General features: G+C 19.1%; 4 protein-coding genes across 4 annotated transcripts; 3 read left to right on the forward strand and 1 right to left on the reverse strand.

Moving 5' to 3' along the window:
• Positions 1 to 214: 214 nt before the first annotated feature.
• Positions 215 to 2245, reverse strand: HSP70 (heat shock protein 70, putative; the record flags this gene model as incomplete). Its single annotated transcript, XM_028675299.1, has 1 exon — positions 215 to 2245. One exon carries the CDS (start codon positions 2243 to 2245, stop codon positions 215 to 217), a length of 2031 nt encoding a protein of 676 aa, XP_028531902.1.
• A 2676-nt stretch (positions 2246 to 4921) lies between these two features.
• PRELSG_0505200 (U3 small nucleolar ribonucleoprotein protein, putative) lies at positions 4922 to 5935 on the forward strand (the record flags this gene model as incomplete). The annotated part of the gene is made up of 1 exon (XM_028675300.1): positions 4922 to 5935. One exon carries the CDS (start codon positions 4922 to 4924, stop codon positions 5933 to 5935), a length of 1014 nt encoding a protein of 337 aa, XP_028531903.1.
• Positions 5936 to 8521: 2586 nt separating this feature from the next.
• On the forward strand, positions 8522 to 11972 carry PRELSG_0505300 (DNA helicase, putative; the record flags this gene model as incomplete). Its single annotated transcript, XM_028675302.1, has 5 exons — positions 8522 to 11104; positions 11208 to 11259; positions 11371 to 11438; positions 11720 to 11794; positions 11943 to 11972. The coding sequence occupies 5 exons, from the start codon at positions 8522 to 8524 to the stop codon at positions 11970 to 11972; spliced, it is 2808 nt and encodes a 935-aa protein (XP_028531904.1).
• A 410-nt stretch (positions 11973 to 12382) lies between these two features.
• PRELSG_0505400 (conserved Plasmodium protein, unknown function) lies at positions 12383 to 14208 on the forward strand (the record flags this gene model as incomplete). Its single annotated transcript, XM_028675303.1, has 11 exons — positions 12383 to 12433; positions 12539 to 12563; positions 12663 to 12692; positions 12763 to 12817; positions 12893 to 12960; positions 13026 to 13104; positions 13186 to 13296; positions 13408 to 13459; positions 13530 to 13706; positions 13799 to 13840; positions 14041 to 14208. The coding sequence occupies 11 exons, from the start codon at positions 12383 to 12385 to the stop codon at positions 14206 to 14208; spliced, it is 858 nt and encodes a 285-aa protein (XP_028531905.1).
• Positions 14209 to 15768: the final 1560 nt, after the last annotated feature.

Raw genomic sequence — 15768 nt, forward strand, 5'->3', positions numbered from 1 at the left:
ATAATATCATTAAAACTTAAAAGTAATGAAATTATAATTAAATATATATTTTTATATAAAAACCTGTATATTCTACATAGTATTTTTGTGTATACTATTTTTTAATTTACAAAAAAAAATAATAAAAATATATAAAATATATTTTTTTTTTTTTTATTAATTTTTATTATTAATAATTATTATATGTATTAATAAAGAGAATATATTAAAAAGCTTAATCAACTTCTTCAACAGTTGGTCCAGTTCCTGTTGGTGCAGCTCCAGGCATTCCAGCTCCTGGCATTCCACCTGGGAAGTTCATACCTCCTGGCATACCTCCTGGCATTCCACCTGGCATTCCTCCTGGCATTCCTGCTGCTGCTCCTCCTGCGTCTTGATATATTTTAGACATTATTGGAGCACATACAGATTCAGCTTCTTTTTGTTTAGCTTCATATTCATCTCTACCAGCTAATTGATTCTTTTCTAACCATTCAAGAATTGTAGTAATAGTTTTCATGCAATTTTCAACTTCTGCTGGTTGCAATTTTTCTTTTATTTTTTGATCTTCTAATGAACTTTTAACACCATAGCAATAATTTTCAAGGCTATTTCTTGCTTCAATTCTTTTTCTATTTTCTTCATCTTCTGCCTTGTATTTTTCAGCATCATTAACCATACGATCAATTTCTTCAGGAGATAATCTTCCTTTATCATTAGTAATAGTTATATGATTTTGTTTACCAGTAGATTTTTCTACAGCAGTAACATTTAATATACCATTTGCATCAATATCAAAAGTAACTTCAATTTGAGGTACCTTTCTTGGGGCTGGTGGAATACCATCTAAATGAAATTTACCTAATAAATTATTATCTTTTGTTAATGCTCTTTCTCCTTCATAAACTTGGATTAAAACACCTGGTTGATTATCAGCATAAGTTGTAAATATTTGACTTTTTTTAGCTGGAATAGTGGTATTTCTTTCAATTAATTTAGTCATAACACCACCTGCTGTTTCTAAACCTAATGATAAGGAGCAAACATCTAATAATAATAAATCTTGAACTGCATTAGATTGATCACCAGATAATATAGCTGCTTGTACAGCTGCACCATATGCAACAGCTTCATCAGGGTTAATAGATCTGCATGCCTCTTTACCATTAAAAAATTCTTTAATTAAACTTTGGATTTTTGGTATTCTTGTTGAACCTCCTACTAAGACAACTTCATGTACACTTTTCTTATCCATCATAGCATCTTTTAATACTTTTTCTACTGGTATTAAAGTATCACGGAAGTAGTCAATACATAATTCTTCAAATCTTGCTCTACTTACAGTTACACTATAATCAATACCTTCAAATAAGGAGTCAATTTCAATAGTTGCTTGAGTAGAGGAAGATAAGGTACGTTTTGCTCTTTCACATTGAGTTCTTAATCTTCTTAAGGCTCTACTATTTTTTGATAAATCTTTGCCTCTATTTTTTCTTTTAAAATCTTCTACACAAAAGTTTACTAATCTGTTATCAAAATCTTCCCCTCCTAAGTGAGTATCACCTGCTGTTGCTTTGACTTCAAAAATACCATCTTCAATTGTTAATAAAGATACATCAAATGTACCACCTCCCAAATCAAATATTAAAATATTTTTTTCACCTTTTCCTTTTTTATGTAATCCATAAGCAATAGCTGCTGCTGTTGGTTCATTAATAATTCTCATAACATTTAAACCTGCTATTGTACCTGCATCTTTTGTTGCTTGTCTTTGTGAGTCATTAAAGTATGCTGGTACAGTAATGACTGCATTTTTAATTGATTTTCCTAAAAATGCTTCAGCATTTTCTTTCATTTTTTGCAAAACCATTGAAGATATTTCTTCAGGATGAAATAATTTTTTTTCTCCTTGATAAGTTACTTCAATCATTGGTTTTTCATCAACACCTGATTTTACAGTAAATGGCCAGTGTTTCATATCGCTTTGAACAGATGACTCAGTAAATTTTCTTCCTATTAATCTTTTTGCATCAAATACAGTATTTTCTGGATTTCTAGCAACTTGATTTTTAGCTGCATCTCCAATTAATCTTTCAGTATCTGTAAATGCTACATAAGATGGTGTTGTTCTATTACCTTGATCATTTGCAATTATATCAACATTTTCATTTCTCCATACACCAACACATGAATATGTTGTTCCTAAATCAATACCAATAGCGATATTTGATTCAGGTAAATTTGGTTTTGCTTTTGAGCTAGCCATTTTGATTTAAAAGTATTATTGTCAATATATATAATTGTATTTTAATTTTTTATTTAAAAATAATGTACGCTTTATAAAAATAAAACTTATCAAAAATAAAAAAAAGTTAATTATCGGTTAAGAAATTTTTCTTTTCGAGAGAAAGAATGCAAAAAAAAAAAATGAAAAAAAAGAAAATATATATATTAAATAAAAAAAAAATAAAAATAAATCAAAATAAATAAAAAGAATATTATTTAAATATAATGTATTGTTTATTTTGAAAATTTTTTTTAATAAAAAAGAGATACTTAATTTTTCATAAAATTTATTTTTTTTGAACGATAAATTATTTTATAAAAAAAAAAAAAATTAATTTTACCTTATTTTTATCAATTTTTTAAATTCAAAATCTAAGGGACTAAAATTCGTTATTTCATATTTTGAAAGATTTTCAAAAAAAAAAAAGGGGCCAAAACGCCCCGCGTTTTTTTTTTTTTGCATAGTACTTTCATAACAAGAATATTATATTTGCATGCTTTTTATATATTTTCATAAAATTATTTTAAAATACAGAATAAATTAAAAATGAGAAAAAATTTTAATAAAAATTAATTCATAGTATTTTAATGGAATTTTTTACATTTTGATATTATATTATATATATATATATATATTATTATTCATAGATCTCATATTACAAGTGAATTTTTTTTAAAAATTTTTAGAATAATCATGAAATTATATCTAAAATTTTTTTTTAATACATAAAAATTTAGTATATGTATTTTTATAGTCCCCATAAGTTTTTGTAAACATGCATTATAGAAAAATTATATTCTTATATATAAATACATAAGCAGACGTAAAATTCTAAAACATTTAAATTCACGATATTTTAAAATGTATTATTCTTTTTTTTTTTATATAAAGATAGAGCTGAAGTAGTTATAATCAAATTATTGGAAATAATTTTTTATATTCTGTTTAAAAAAAAAAAAAATATTAAAATTAATTAAATTTTTTAATTATATTTTTTATTTTATCATTAAATAGATATGTAAATAATATTATAAGGATAAAAATTTTGTAAATCTTATAATTAAATATTTTAAAATAGGTTTATCTTTTAGAAATTAAATTTTATTTTACAAAAATATATTCCATATATTAATATGCTAATAATGAGGAATAAATAATATATGTATAATTAATTTTTGTATATTTTTTTTGAAATTTTTAAGTGAATTACTATATTGTTCAAATTAATAAATAAGGAAAATGAAAGAATATTTCGAAAGATTATTTTTATTTTATTTGTTCTTAAAATTAGGAATTTTTTTATTAACTTTCTTTTTAAATAAATATGTATTTTATTATTTATTTTGATGTTTATTTATTTTTAAAGAATAAGTTTTTACTAACATTACATAAGATGTAAGATTATAAATATTTGATTTTCCTTCAATCCAAAATATATTTTAACTTAAAACAATAAATAAATGGTTTGGCACTTTAAATGGGAAAACAATGTAAATAGTGAAAAATAAATTTTTAAGTGTTACTAATTTTTACTTATTTTTTTGTAAAAAATTTTATTAATTATTTTCATTTGTTTTTGTTTTCTTCTTGAATAAAGTTAAGAGAAATTATTTCATTATTTCATGTGAGAACAAAAAAAAATAAAATAAAATAAAATAATAAAGCAAAACAATAAAATGGAATAAAAGAAACTTATATAGTATAAGAAAATATACGTGTTTTCTTATTTTTCATTTTTATCTTGATAATAAATTGGTTTAATACTTTTATTCTATCGAATTTTAATGGAATTTTTTTTTTTTTTTTGTATTTTTACAATAGAAGCATTACATTATAAAGATAACATATAATGAATGCTTCTGTATATATATCACTTAATATATAAATTATTCCACTCATTTTGTTTATTTCTATACTTACTGGAAAATTATTTTTAACTTCATCAATTTAACATATGATATTTAAAAAATGTATGTGTTCAAGTTTAAAATTTTCAACTATTTTTGAAATTAATTTTTTTAAATAATAAGAACATTGTGTTTATAATAACAAAAAAGAGAAAATGAAGTAATTTTTTTATCTCTCCATATATATAAGAACTAGTATTTTTTTCATTAGTTTGAATCGTTTTTTTTAAAGATAAAATATAATAGATATCTATAATATATAAAACTTTTTTATAAAATAAGAGTTAATGAAAATATTTGGGAACAAATATATAAAAATTAAAAAAAGAGAATTAAATACCGTATATCCGTTTACAAATATGTAATTTTTTTATTTGTTTCTTTATAAACTTATAAATAATAAAAAATTAATATAAAGCAGCAGAAAAAAAAAAAGAAAAAATAAGCTATAATTTAATTATAAATAAAAAATATAAAAAATGAACAAATGAAAACATTAAAAAAAAAAATATATTTATATGAACGTTAAAATTAAACAGAAATTAAAAAATAAAAAAAAATAAAATTAAAATAAAAAAAAAAAAAAAAATTAAAAAGAAAAGCAAGAATAAAAAGAGATAAAGTAAAATTAGTTAGATATACGAACTTAAAAACTTTCTTTAAAAAAAATACTGGTAATAAAGATATGTTATAGTTATAATATTAAAACATAATAGTTTTAATATATTTTTACTTCTAACTAATAAAAATGTTAAGACGAAATATAAGATTACGAAAAGAGTATTTGTATTTAAAAAAAATTGAGGAAGAAAAAAAACAGTATGCAGAGAAAATAAAGAGCATAAAAGAAAGCTATGAGAAAAATAAAAAAATTAAAGATAATTTAAAAAATGAAGAAAATGAATTAAGGAAAAAGATGGACTTATATGATGAAAAATCATTTAATAGAAAATTGGACGATGAATATTTTTTCTGTGGTATTGAAAACCCTCGGGTACTTATAACAACTTCAAGAAATCCATCAGCTCAATTAGAAAATTTTGCAAAAGAAATTAAGCTTATAATCCCTAATAGTGAAAAAATAAATAGAGGAAGTTATTTTATTAAAGATATAATAAATTTTGCAAAAAAAAATAATATTACTGATGTAATTATTATACATGAATATAAGGGTATACCAAGAAATTTAATTATTTGCCATTTGCCATTTGGACCAACTTTGTTTTGCACTATTAAAGATTGCAAAATGAGACATGAATTTAATGATCAGATAAATAATATTTCTATGTGTAATCCTCATTTAATTTTTCATAATTTCAATTCAGATTTAGGAAGAAGAGTTATGAACATTTTCAAATACTTATTTCCTCCTGTTAAAATTAGAACTAACAAAAGAAAATTCTCAAAATTTAACAAACAAATACCAATTATAAATGATAAGCAATATCAAAGTAAACAAGAAAATGAAAACGAAGATGATGAAAATGAATTAGAAATATCTATTAAAAATAATGAATATTACAGTTTACAAAAATATGAAAATAATAGAATTATTACATTTTTTAATAAAAATGATATTATATATTTTCGTCATTATAATTGGAATACTAATGAAAATAATGAAATAATATTAAATGAAATGGGACCCAGGTTTAGTTTTATTGTTTATAAAATAAATAAAGAGACTCTTGATTCATTAAATGAAGATTATGAATACGTATATCGTCCTTTCTTAAATTCTAAAAAAACGTTATTATCATAATATTTTTTATGTTATTATTTTATGTAACTTTAATATTTTTAATTATGTGTACATATTAATATATCATTTTTATCTTCACTATTACGCACTATATATCATATAAATTAAGTATATATCACTTTTCTATAATTATTTTATTCTCTTTTTTTTTTTTTTTATCATTAGCATTTGTTAATTCAAATTTTTAATCTGTTAAAATAACATATTTTAAATTTTAAATTAAAATTACATTTGTTTTAAAATATTTAATATGTTCATTCTGTTATTTATTTGTATATATTTATTTGTGTATTTTTATTTATTTGAATATATATTCTCTTTTTTTTTTTTTTTTTCTTTTTATAACGTATATTTTTTATTTTTAAAACCGAATAACTTTGTCATTTTTCACTTTATTTTTTTATAAACACTAATAATAAATTAAAAAATAAAGATTAATTTTTTTTTTTTCTTCATTATAAGATATGGAATACATTATCTACTTTTTTTTAATATTATCATTCGTTATAAAAATAGCATACATAATGTTTTGTATTTTACTATAGAAAATATATTAAAAAAAAAGAAAAAGAAAAAAAAAATACATTATTTGTTAATATCATTTCTTTAATAAAAATATTAATTTAAAAATATTTTATATTAAGTTTATTTATTTATTTATTTTTTAGTTATTTTATTATTTTTTTTTTTAATATTAAGGAGACAATTTTCTAATTAAACGTTATTAACATTAATAAAAATAGAATAAATACTTAAATGATAAAAAAAGATACAGTGGAATTTTCTTTTACTATATTAACTATTCTAATAAATAAATGATAAAATCAAAGTTAAATAATTTTATTAATTACACTTTAGGAATGCAAAATAATATCATTGCTATTAATAAATAAAATTACAATTTTATTTTTGCATATATTTTCGAGTTTTTCTTTATACATAAATATTTTTAGTTAAATATTTCTTTTTTTTTCTTTTTTTTTGCTTAATAGCTTTCATCATATAAATATATTTATACTTCTAATTAACCGAATATTTGTCTCTAGATGTAATTCAATTTAAATATAAAAATATATCCATTTTTTTTCAAAAATAATAATGGGTGCACTAGAATATAAATAAATTTTTTTCCAATTTTTTAAAGATCTTATATATATATATATATATATATTATATATTTTTTTGGCGAATTTTTATTATCTAATAATAAACTATAAAATACTAAACATTATTTTTTATATATTCTTTTAAGTAATTTTAATTATTTTCCTTTCTCTATGCGTTTTTTTTGATAATAAAAGTATTATTAAAATTAATTTTGAATTTCATTTGTTTCTATAAAAAAAAAAAAAAATACACATAAGTAAAAATAAAAAGATGAGAGTATTTTTAAATCATTTTTTAATGTTTAAATTTTGATATAATGATCAATATAGAATAATTTGCATTTTTGAATAATACATTTTAAAGATATTGTATTTTTAATTAAAAAATAGATCAATAAAAATTAAAATAATTTATATTTTTATATTATTAATATTTTATGTATTTTATAATTAGAATTATTATATTTCGTATTTAAAAAATAGAATTTTACGAACACTCTGAAAATATCCTTTTAATCTTATTCATTTTTTTTTTTCTTTAAAATTTTATAAAATAATATAAATGTAAATATAAATAAAAATATAATAACTTGTAATAATTTTTATATAAAATAAGGTAGATGTAAATTTTCATTTTATTATTATTATTTTTTCTTTTTTATTATTTATGAATATGTATCCTGTTAAAGTTTTAAATATCTGAAATAAAAAAAGTACTAGAAAAGTGAATTATAGCAAGCAAGTAAATGAATTAAAAGAAAAAAAGTGTAAATAAGAATAAGATAATGTATATAAAATTAATATGCAATAAATAATTTTATCAGAATATAAATACAACAAAGAAATATATACACATTATTATACATATTTATTTTAAAATTAATATTTTTATGTACATGTAACAAATTAAAAAAAAAAATGTTATGAAAGAGAAAAAAAAGTTTATTAATTACATTCTCTTTTTATTTTCTTTGATTCTTTATTTTCTCTTTTTATAACTTTTTTTTTTTTTTTTGTATTTATTTATATGTTTAATTTGTAATATATATAATTTTCTGTTTTTACTTAAAGTATTCTAATTTTATTTATTTTTATTTTTAGTATTATACTTTTTCTGATTTTTGGTAATTTTTTTTTTTTTTAAATAAGCAAAAAATATACTTGATTATTAATTTTTTAACTTATAATTACTTGTAAATGATGGATTCTTATATTATTTTGATTTCACTTTTTAAAATTTAATATCATATAAATATATATATATATTTTTTTTCACACATATTCAATAGCTGTACCATTTATTTTTAATTTTAGTTACAAGAAATTTTTTTTTTTTATATGAAAGTACTTACGCATTAAACCAACTTTTTAAGAATTTTATTTTGAATAAAAAAATAAAAAAAATTAACAATAAAACTTAGTATTTTTAGTTAAGGAAAAATAAAATTCTTGATTTTTTTTGATATAAAAAAAAAAAAAAATGGATGTGTTTGAATTTGTAGATCCATTAAGAAAGAGAAAAATAACAAATAATTTATTTGACTTTGATAAATATATATATAAAGATAAAAGTGAAGAATCAGAAGAAAAAAAGAATAGTGAAAGTAGTTTAAAAAAGAAAAAAAAAAAATTAAGAAGAGTTTTAAATAGCTCAAGTAGTGATGAAAATCTTGAAAATGAAAAAAATAGAGATAGCAAAGTAAAAAAGGAAAAAGAGATAATTGATAAAAAGGAATTTAATGATGAAGATTGTGCAAATGTTAATGATAATTCTGTTTCATATGAAAGTGACAAAGAAGAGTATGAAAGTAGTTTAAATCATTTATTTGAATGTTTATTAATATCAATAAAAATAAAAAATAAAATTATTGAATATTTTACCTCGGACATAAAAGAAAAGAGACAGGAAGTTGTAAAAGAATTTGTAAAAGGATCTTTTAGAATAAGTAATTGTGATGCTAATTTTCAAATTTTTGAAAATAACGTTGATACATTTCATAAATTAAAAAATTATCAAAAATGTGGAGTTTTCTGGTTATATATTTTATATAAAGAAAAAAAAAATGGAATTTTAGCTGATGAAATGGGGCTTGGTAAAACAGCACAAACATGTGTATTTTTAGATTACATGTACAGAACAAAAGAACTTCAAAATAAAACAATCATAGTTGCACCAACCAGTTTGTTAAAAAATTGGAATAATGAAATTAATATGTGGTGCCCTTATTTAAAAAATCATAAAATAATTTACTATGGTAATCAAAATGAGAGAAAATATTTAGCTTATGATATTTTTACAAATCAAAGTAATAACATTCACTTAATTGTTACAAGTATTAATATGCTTATTGGAAAGAACGATGTTTCGTATTTTAGACAAATTAAAAAATATGATTATCTAATATTTGATGAAGCACATTTTTTAAAAAATAAGAATTCCTTAATATATAAGAAATTACAAAAAAAAATTGTTTTTAATAACAAAATTTTATTAACAGGATCGCCTATACAAAACAAAACAGAAGAGTTAATGAATTTACTTTTATTTTTAATGCCTGAAATTTTCACAGAAAAAAATATAAATAGTGCTATGAATGCTTTTGTTAAATTGTATCAACAAATTCTAAATAAAAAAGAGGATTATGATTTAGAAGAAAATATTCAACTAAATAAAAATCAAGAGATTCATGACATAAAATCTGAAGAAGAGATAGCCAATTCAGAATCTGCTAAAAATATGATAAAAAATTATTTAATTCAAACAATAAAAAATGATGTAAAGCACGTAGAATTAAAAAATAAAGAAATTATTTTGTTACAACTTATTATTGAGCCTTATATTTTGCGAAGATCAAAAAAACACGTTTTTATAGATATGCCAAAAAAGCATAGTGTTATCATAAAATTGCCTTTGAATAATACTCAATTAAATTTATATAAAAATGAGATCTTTTCTAAATTGCAACACACTCATAAGCATTTGGAATTTATACAAAAACATTCGAGCAAAAAAGAATTAGAAAAATTATATGCTATTTTAGAAAAGAAAGAAAATAAGGCAGATAAACTGCCAAATGAATTGCAAGACAATAAAGAAAATGCACAAGAAAAAAATGAAGAGAAAAATGATGACTATGATGATAAAGAAATAGATGAGGAAACCATTAATATAGAAAAAGCAGAAGAAAATAAAGACAGTAATATAATTATTAATAAAAGAGAAGATGAAGAAATTGTTGAAAATAATAATAATAATGGCAAAGACGTTAGAGGAAAAATGATAAATGCTTCTATATTTATACTTAGAAGGATATGTAATCATCCTTTACTACATAAATATTATTATTCAGTTGAGGATATAAAAAATATATCTAAATATTTTTATAATAATACTGATCAATATCTAGATTTAGACTTGAAAACAGTGGAAACTGAATTTATGAAAATATCTGATTTTGATATTCACTTATCTATTAAGCATTTAATATCACAAGGAGATAATAATTTAAATAAGTATTTAATTACAAAGGAACATATATTAAATAGTACAAAAATACATCATATGATTTCTCTTATTAAGGAAATAAGACAGAAAAAGGAAAAAGTTTTAATATTCTCTCAATTTACTACATTCCTTGATATAATTGAAGAAGCTTTATTGTATGAATTTATTTATGATGATCAAGATTTTTCAGATCATTTACAGCACATAAAGAGCTCACAAAGTATTAATAAAAATGAAAAAAGTGATGAAGAGAATTCAGAAAATAATAAGGACGATGCTTCCTTAAAAAATAAGGATGTAAATAATGATGAAAATAAAAATGAAAAAGACTTTTATATTTCTTCATCTTCTTTTTCAAGTTCTTCATTTGTCACAGAAGAAAAAATTGGAAATGAAATTTATGTTCGATTAGATGGAACAACTAATACTATTGAAAGGCAAAAAATTATAAAAAGATTTTCAAAAAATGAAAATATTTTTATATTTCTGTTATCAACCAAAGCTGGAGGTGTTGGCCTTAATTTAATTGCTGCTAATCATGTTATATTAATGGATCAAGTAATAAAATATCATAATTTTATAATAATAATATGAAAACAGTGATTATTTAAATGTAAAATATAATAATTTTATGTATATAAAATTTTTTTTTTTTTTTAAGGATTGGAATCCTCACAATGATAGGCAAGCAGAAGATAGAGTACATAGATTAGGTAAAATGAATTAAAAATACTTTTTTTTTAATAATTTCTTTTTTTTTTAACAATTTAATATTTTTTTCTAATAATTTAATTTTTTTTATTTTAAAATTATTTCTTTTTAAGGGCAAAAAAATGAAGTTCATATATATAGATTGTGTTGTAAAAATACAATTGAAGAAACTATACTTAAAGTTAGTAGATAAAATATTTTATTACTATTTTAAATCTTCTTTATTATTTTTATTATTATACATGCAACTTTATTTTTATTTAATTTCCAATTTAAAAAGAATTATAAATTTTGTTGATTATTTTTATTTTATTCTAATTTTATTTTTTTATTTATTTTCAATTGTGTGCAACATTTTTTTTGGAAAATGCTTACGCGTTTTATGGAATTTTATATTACCCATCTTTTCTCCTTCTCTCTCATTATATTTTGTTATATATTTTTTCTTTTTTTTTTTTTTAGTGCTGTAAAGCGAAATTACATCTTGATCAAGCATTTGGTGGGAATAGTGATTTGCTACAAACAGCTTTAATAAAAGTAATATTTTATTATTGTTATTTTTTATATACATATTGTATTTCTATGTATCTATGTGTGCCCATTATCCGTAATATAATTTTTTTTTTTTATTACTTTTTTAATTTTAATTGAAATTATATATATATATATTTATTTTTTAATGAAGGATGCTTTGAATGCGGTGGATATGAAATAAAAATTTAATAAAGATCATAAATTTTTAAATAAGGAAATACTTTTCGATCTTTTCATTTATTTTTTTTTTAAATTTTTTTGCTTCATATAATTTTTACTTGGCATAGTTGCACTAAGAATTTTTTTTAATACAATTTATATATATATGCATAATTATTTGTAATTTTAAAAGAATTTTTTTCATCATACTTATAAGTCCTTATGTATTTGTACTCTTAAAATAATTCTTTTTTTTTTTTGTCAATAAAAAACAAGCTACTTTTTAAAATTAAAAAAATAAATTTAATTATTTTTAAATATAATTGGCTTTGCAATTTTGTTAAATTGAATAAACTTGAAAGTACTTATTTGTTGCTTAATTTCTTATATATAAAAAAATACTTTTTCAAAACAAATTATTCATCTAAGAAGATGATAGTTTTAAAATATATTTTTGCTATCTTGGTTGCTTTTCTGGCCTTTGTATTTATTTTAAATGGTTAAGAGAACTTTTAAAAAAAAAAAGTTTGATATTTAAAAAATGAGTTAAATAATTTTTTTTTTTTAGGTTACATATATTTTTATCAGGACAGTTATATCTTTGGATATGGAAGTACATTTAAATTACAAATAAAATAAATATAAAAAGAAAATTTAATTATATATATATATAATTTTGTATTAATTAAATTTTATTGGCTTTTTTACTTAGATTTAAATCCTAAAGAAGATTATTCAGTTGGTAATATATTAGTTTTATTTTTATAAATACTTTTTCTTTTAAAATTTTTAATTTTTTTTTTTTCTTAAAGGAAAAAACTACGAAAATGTTTTTTTAAGAACTAAAGAGGGATATTTATATAAATGGTTAATACTTTTTTTTATTTTAATCATTATTATATCTATTTAGCTTTAACTATTTACAACTTTTTTTTTTATTAGTTGGTATATAAAGACACAAGGGCAAGAACAAAAACCTGTAATTCTTTATTTTCTTGGAAATGGAGGATGTGAGAACTGGCAATTTTTCTTTATAATAAACTTTTCTATATATATATATATATTTTTTTTATAGTTATTGAAGGGAATATTAAAATATACGATAAGTTGGTTATGGAATTAGATGTAGATATATTTTCCTGTTCAAACAGGGGGTATATTAAAAAAAAAAAAAAGTGCATAACTATTTTATAATTTCTATTTACCTATTTAAATTTTTTTTTTTTATTACACAGATCTGGTTCAAATGAAGGTAAAGCAACAGAAATAGATCTTTACAGTGATGCTGAAATGTACATAAACTATTTAAAAAAAAGAAATCCACCACATATATTTGTATTTGGAAGGTTATACATATAAATATACAAATAAATATATGTATATATGCACAAATATATATGTATAAATATGTATAAAATATATGTATAAATATATATGTAAATATTTTTTATACATAGATCTATGGGAGGTGCAGTAGCTATTGAATTAGCCCATAAACATCAAGACGATGTAAGCAAATATTGTATTGAAATTATATATACATATATATACACATTTATAAATCTTTTTTTCTTATTAGATAACTGGTTTAATTGTTCAGAATACTTTCCTAAGTCTAAAAAAACTTGCAAAATATTCCCATGCGTTTTTGTATTTTTTTTTAATTAACTATAATCTCATTATTAGGAGTAAAATGGATAACGAATCAAAAATTAAGGAAATTAATATCCCAACCTTAATTAACGTATCTCTCATGGTTAGATAAAATAAAAATATTATGTTTCATTATTAAATATAGAAAAGAAAAAATTAATATAATTTTTTTTTTTTTTAAATCTTTTTCTGTAGGACGAAGTGGTTCCTCCATTTCATTCTGAATTGCTTTATAAGGTATACTTATTATATATTTATTCTTATTTTTTCTTTTTAAATAATAATCCCTATGCTTATTTATTTATATTAACAAATCATAAAAGAAATAATAAAAAAAATTCTATGATTTTATTTTGCTATTAGTTTTTATATCAGTACTTTATTTTTTTTTTTTTTTAATTTTTGATTTTAAATAAAAATTTTTCTCTCTTTTATAGTTAAGTACAAGTAAAATTAAGGTCTTATATTCTTCATTAAAAGGAACACATAATAACATAACTAAAGGTGATGGCAGAAATTATTATGTGACTTTTAAAGAGTTTATTAATAATTCTATTGCTGCTAGAGAAAATAGAGAGAGAGAACAGATAGCAATAGCTAACTAAATTCTTTTAATGAGCATGCACAGAAAATTGACAATATGTTAAATTTCATATTCTAAATATTGTAAAACAGATTTAATTATCCTATTTAATCGGATATTTATTTGTAAATTGGTTTACTTTTCATAATGCAAAGTGCTAATTAACATATGAAATATATTTACATATGTTTTTAAAGTTTTTAATTTATTTATTTTTCTTCTTAAATATATGTATTAATTTCCATGCTTTTCTTACACCATTAAATAATATATTATTAAAATATTTCATTTCTACTCATTTATAGAATTAACCTAATAAATCTTTAGTTAACAACTATTCATTTATTTTCTTTTTTCTATTTCATATAATTCGTTGATATTAATAATTTTTTCATTATTATTTATTTTGCATTATTAATTTCTTAATATTATAAACTGTTTTTTTCTTCCTTTATCCTATATAACTTATAACTTTCTAGAAATTCTATCCATTTTTTCTTTTGTTTTTCATTTAAATCATTTTGTATATATTATGTTGTTTTTCTTTTCATTTTAAATGAAAATTTCAATTCGAAAACACTTCTTTATGTTATATATAGAGATATTATAACTAAATATAAATCCTAAAATATATTGTATACATCTATACATAATATAGTAAATAAAAGATTTTTTTAAATAATGAAATGTACTAATACTATAACATAAATAATAAAAATGATTTTATTATTCTACTTGATATAATAAAAAGAATTTCCAATAAAATTAGTTTATAAATTAAAATATTTATTTCCAAATTTATTTTTTAATAAAATCAGTATTCTTTTGACTCTTTTTATATTTATATAAATTGTTCCTTTTTAAATAAATATAATAGTATTATATATTTAATTTATTTTTTATCAATGTTAACAAAAATTTAAAGAATAATAATAAATATTAATTTCCCTTAACGGATTTTTATTTAAAAATAATAAGATGAAAAAAAAAAAAATGCATATTTAAGGAAAATATACTCATAAATTTTAATTTTTGTATATGCATCTTTTTCTATATTCTTTTATATCAACTTAGCAATAATTTAAAAATTAAAATATATAACTCATTTGATGTAACTATTTATTTAAAACAATAAACTTCACTTAAAATATTAACTAAAAACAAAATTATACATAAATATATATATATATAAAAAAAAAAAAAAAAACAATAATAAACCAATTTAATTATTTTGTTTTTAAGGAGTATTTTTTTTTTTTTTTACTTCAAAAATGAATTATCAAAAATGTTTAAATTATACTAATACCTATATACTATGATTTTGTTAGAAGGGAAAATAGCAAAAAAAAAAAAAAGGAAAAAAGGAAAAAAAAGGAAAAGAAAAAAAAATTTTATAAAATAATAATATTGCACCAATAAACAAATCATAATATATACGTATATATTTTTTTATAAAAACATTGTAAAAAAAAAAAATAAGAAAAAAAAGGTAATTATATATATATATTTTTTTTTTTTTTTTATACATGTATATACATTATTTCACTTTTAAAAATTTAATTTTAAAATAAAGAGAATTTGC

The sequence above is a fragment of the Plasmodium relictum genome (genome assembly GCF_900005765.1).
Source record: "Plasmodium relictum strain SGS1 genome assembly, chromosome: 5".
Classification (NCBI taxonomy): Eukaryota; Apicomplexa; class Aconoidasida; order Haemosporida; family Plasmodiidae; genus Plasmodium; species Plasmodium relictum.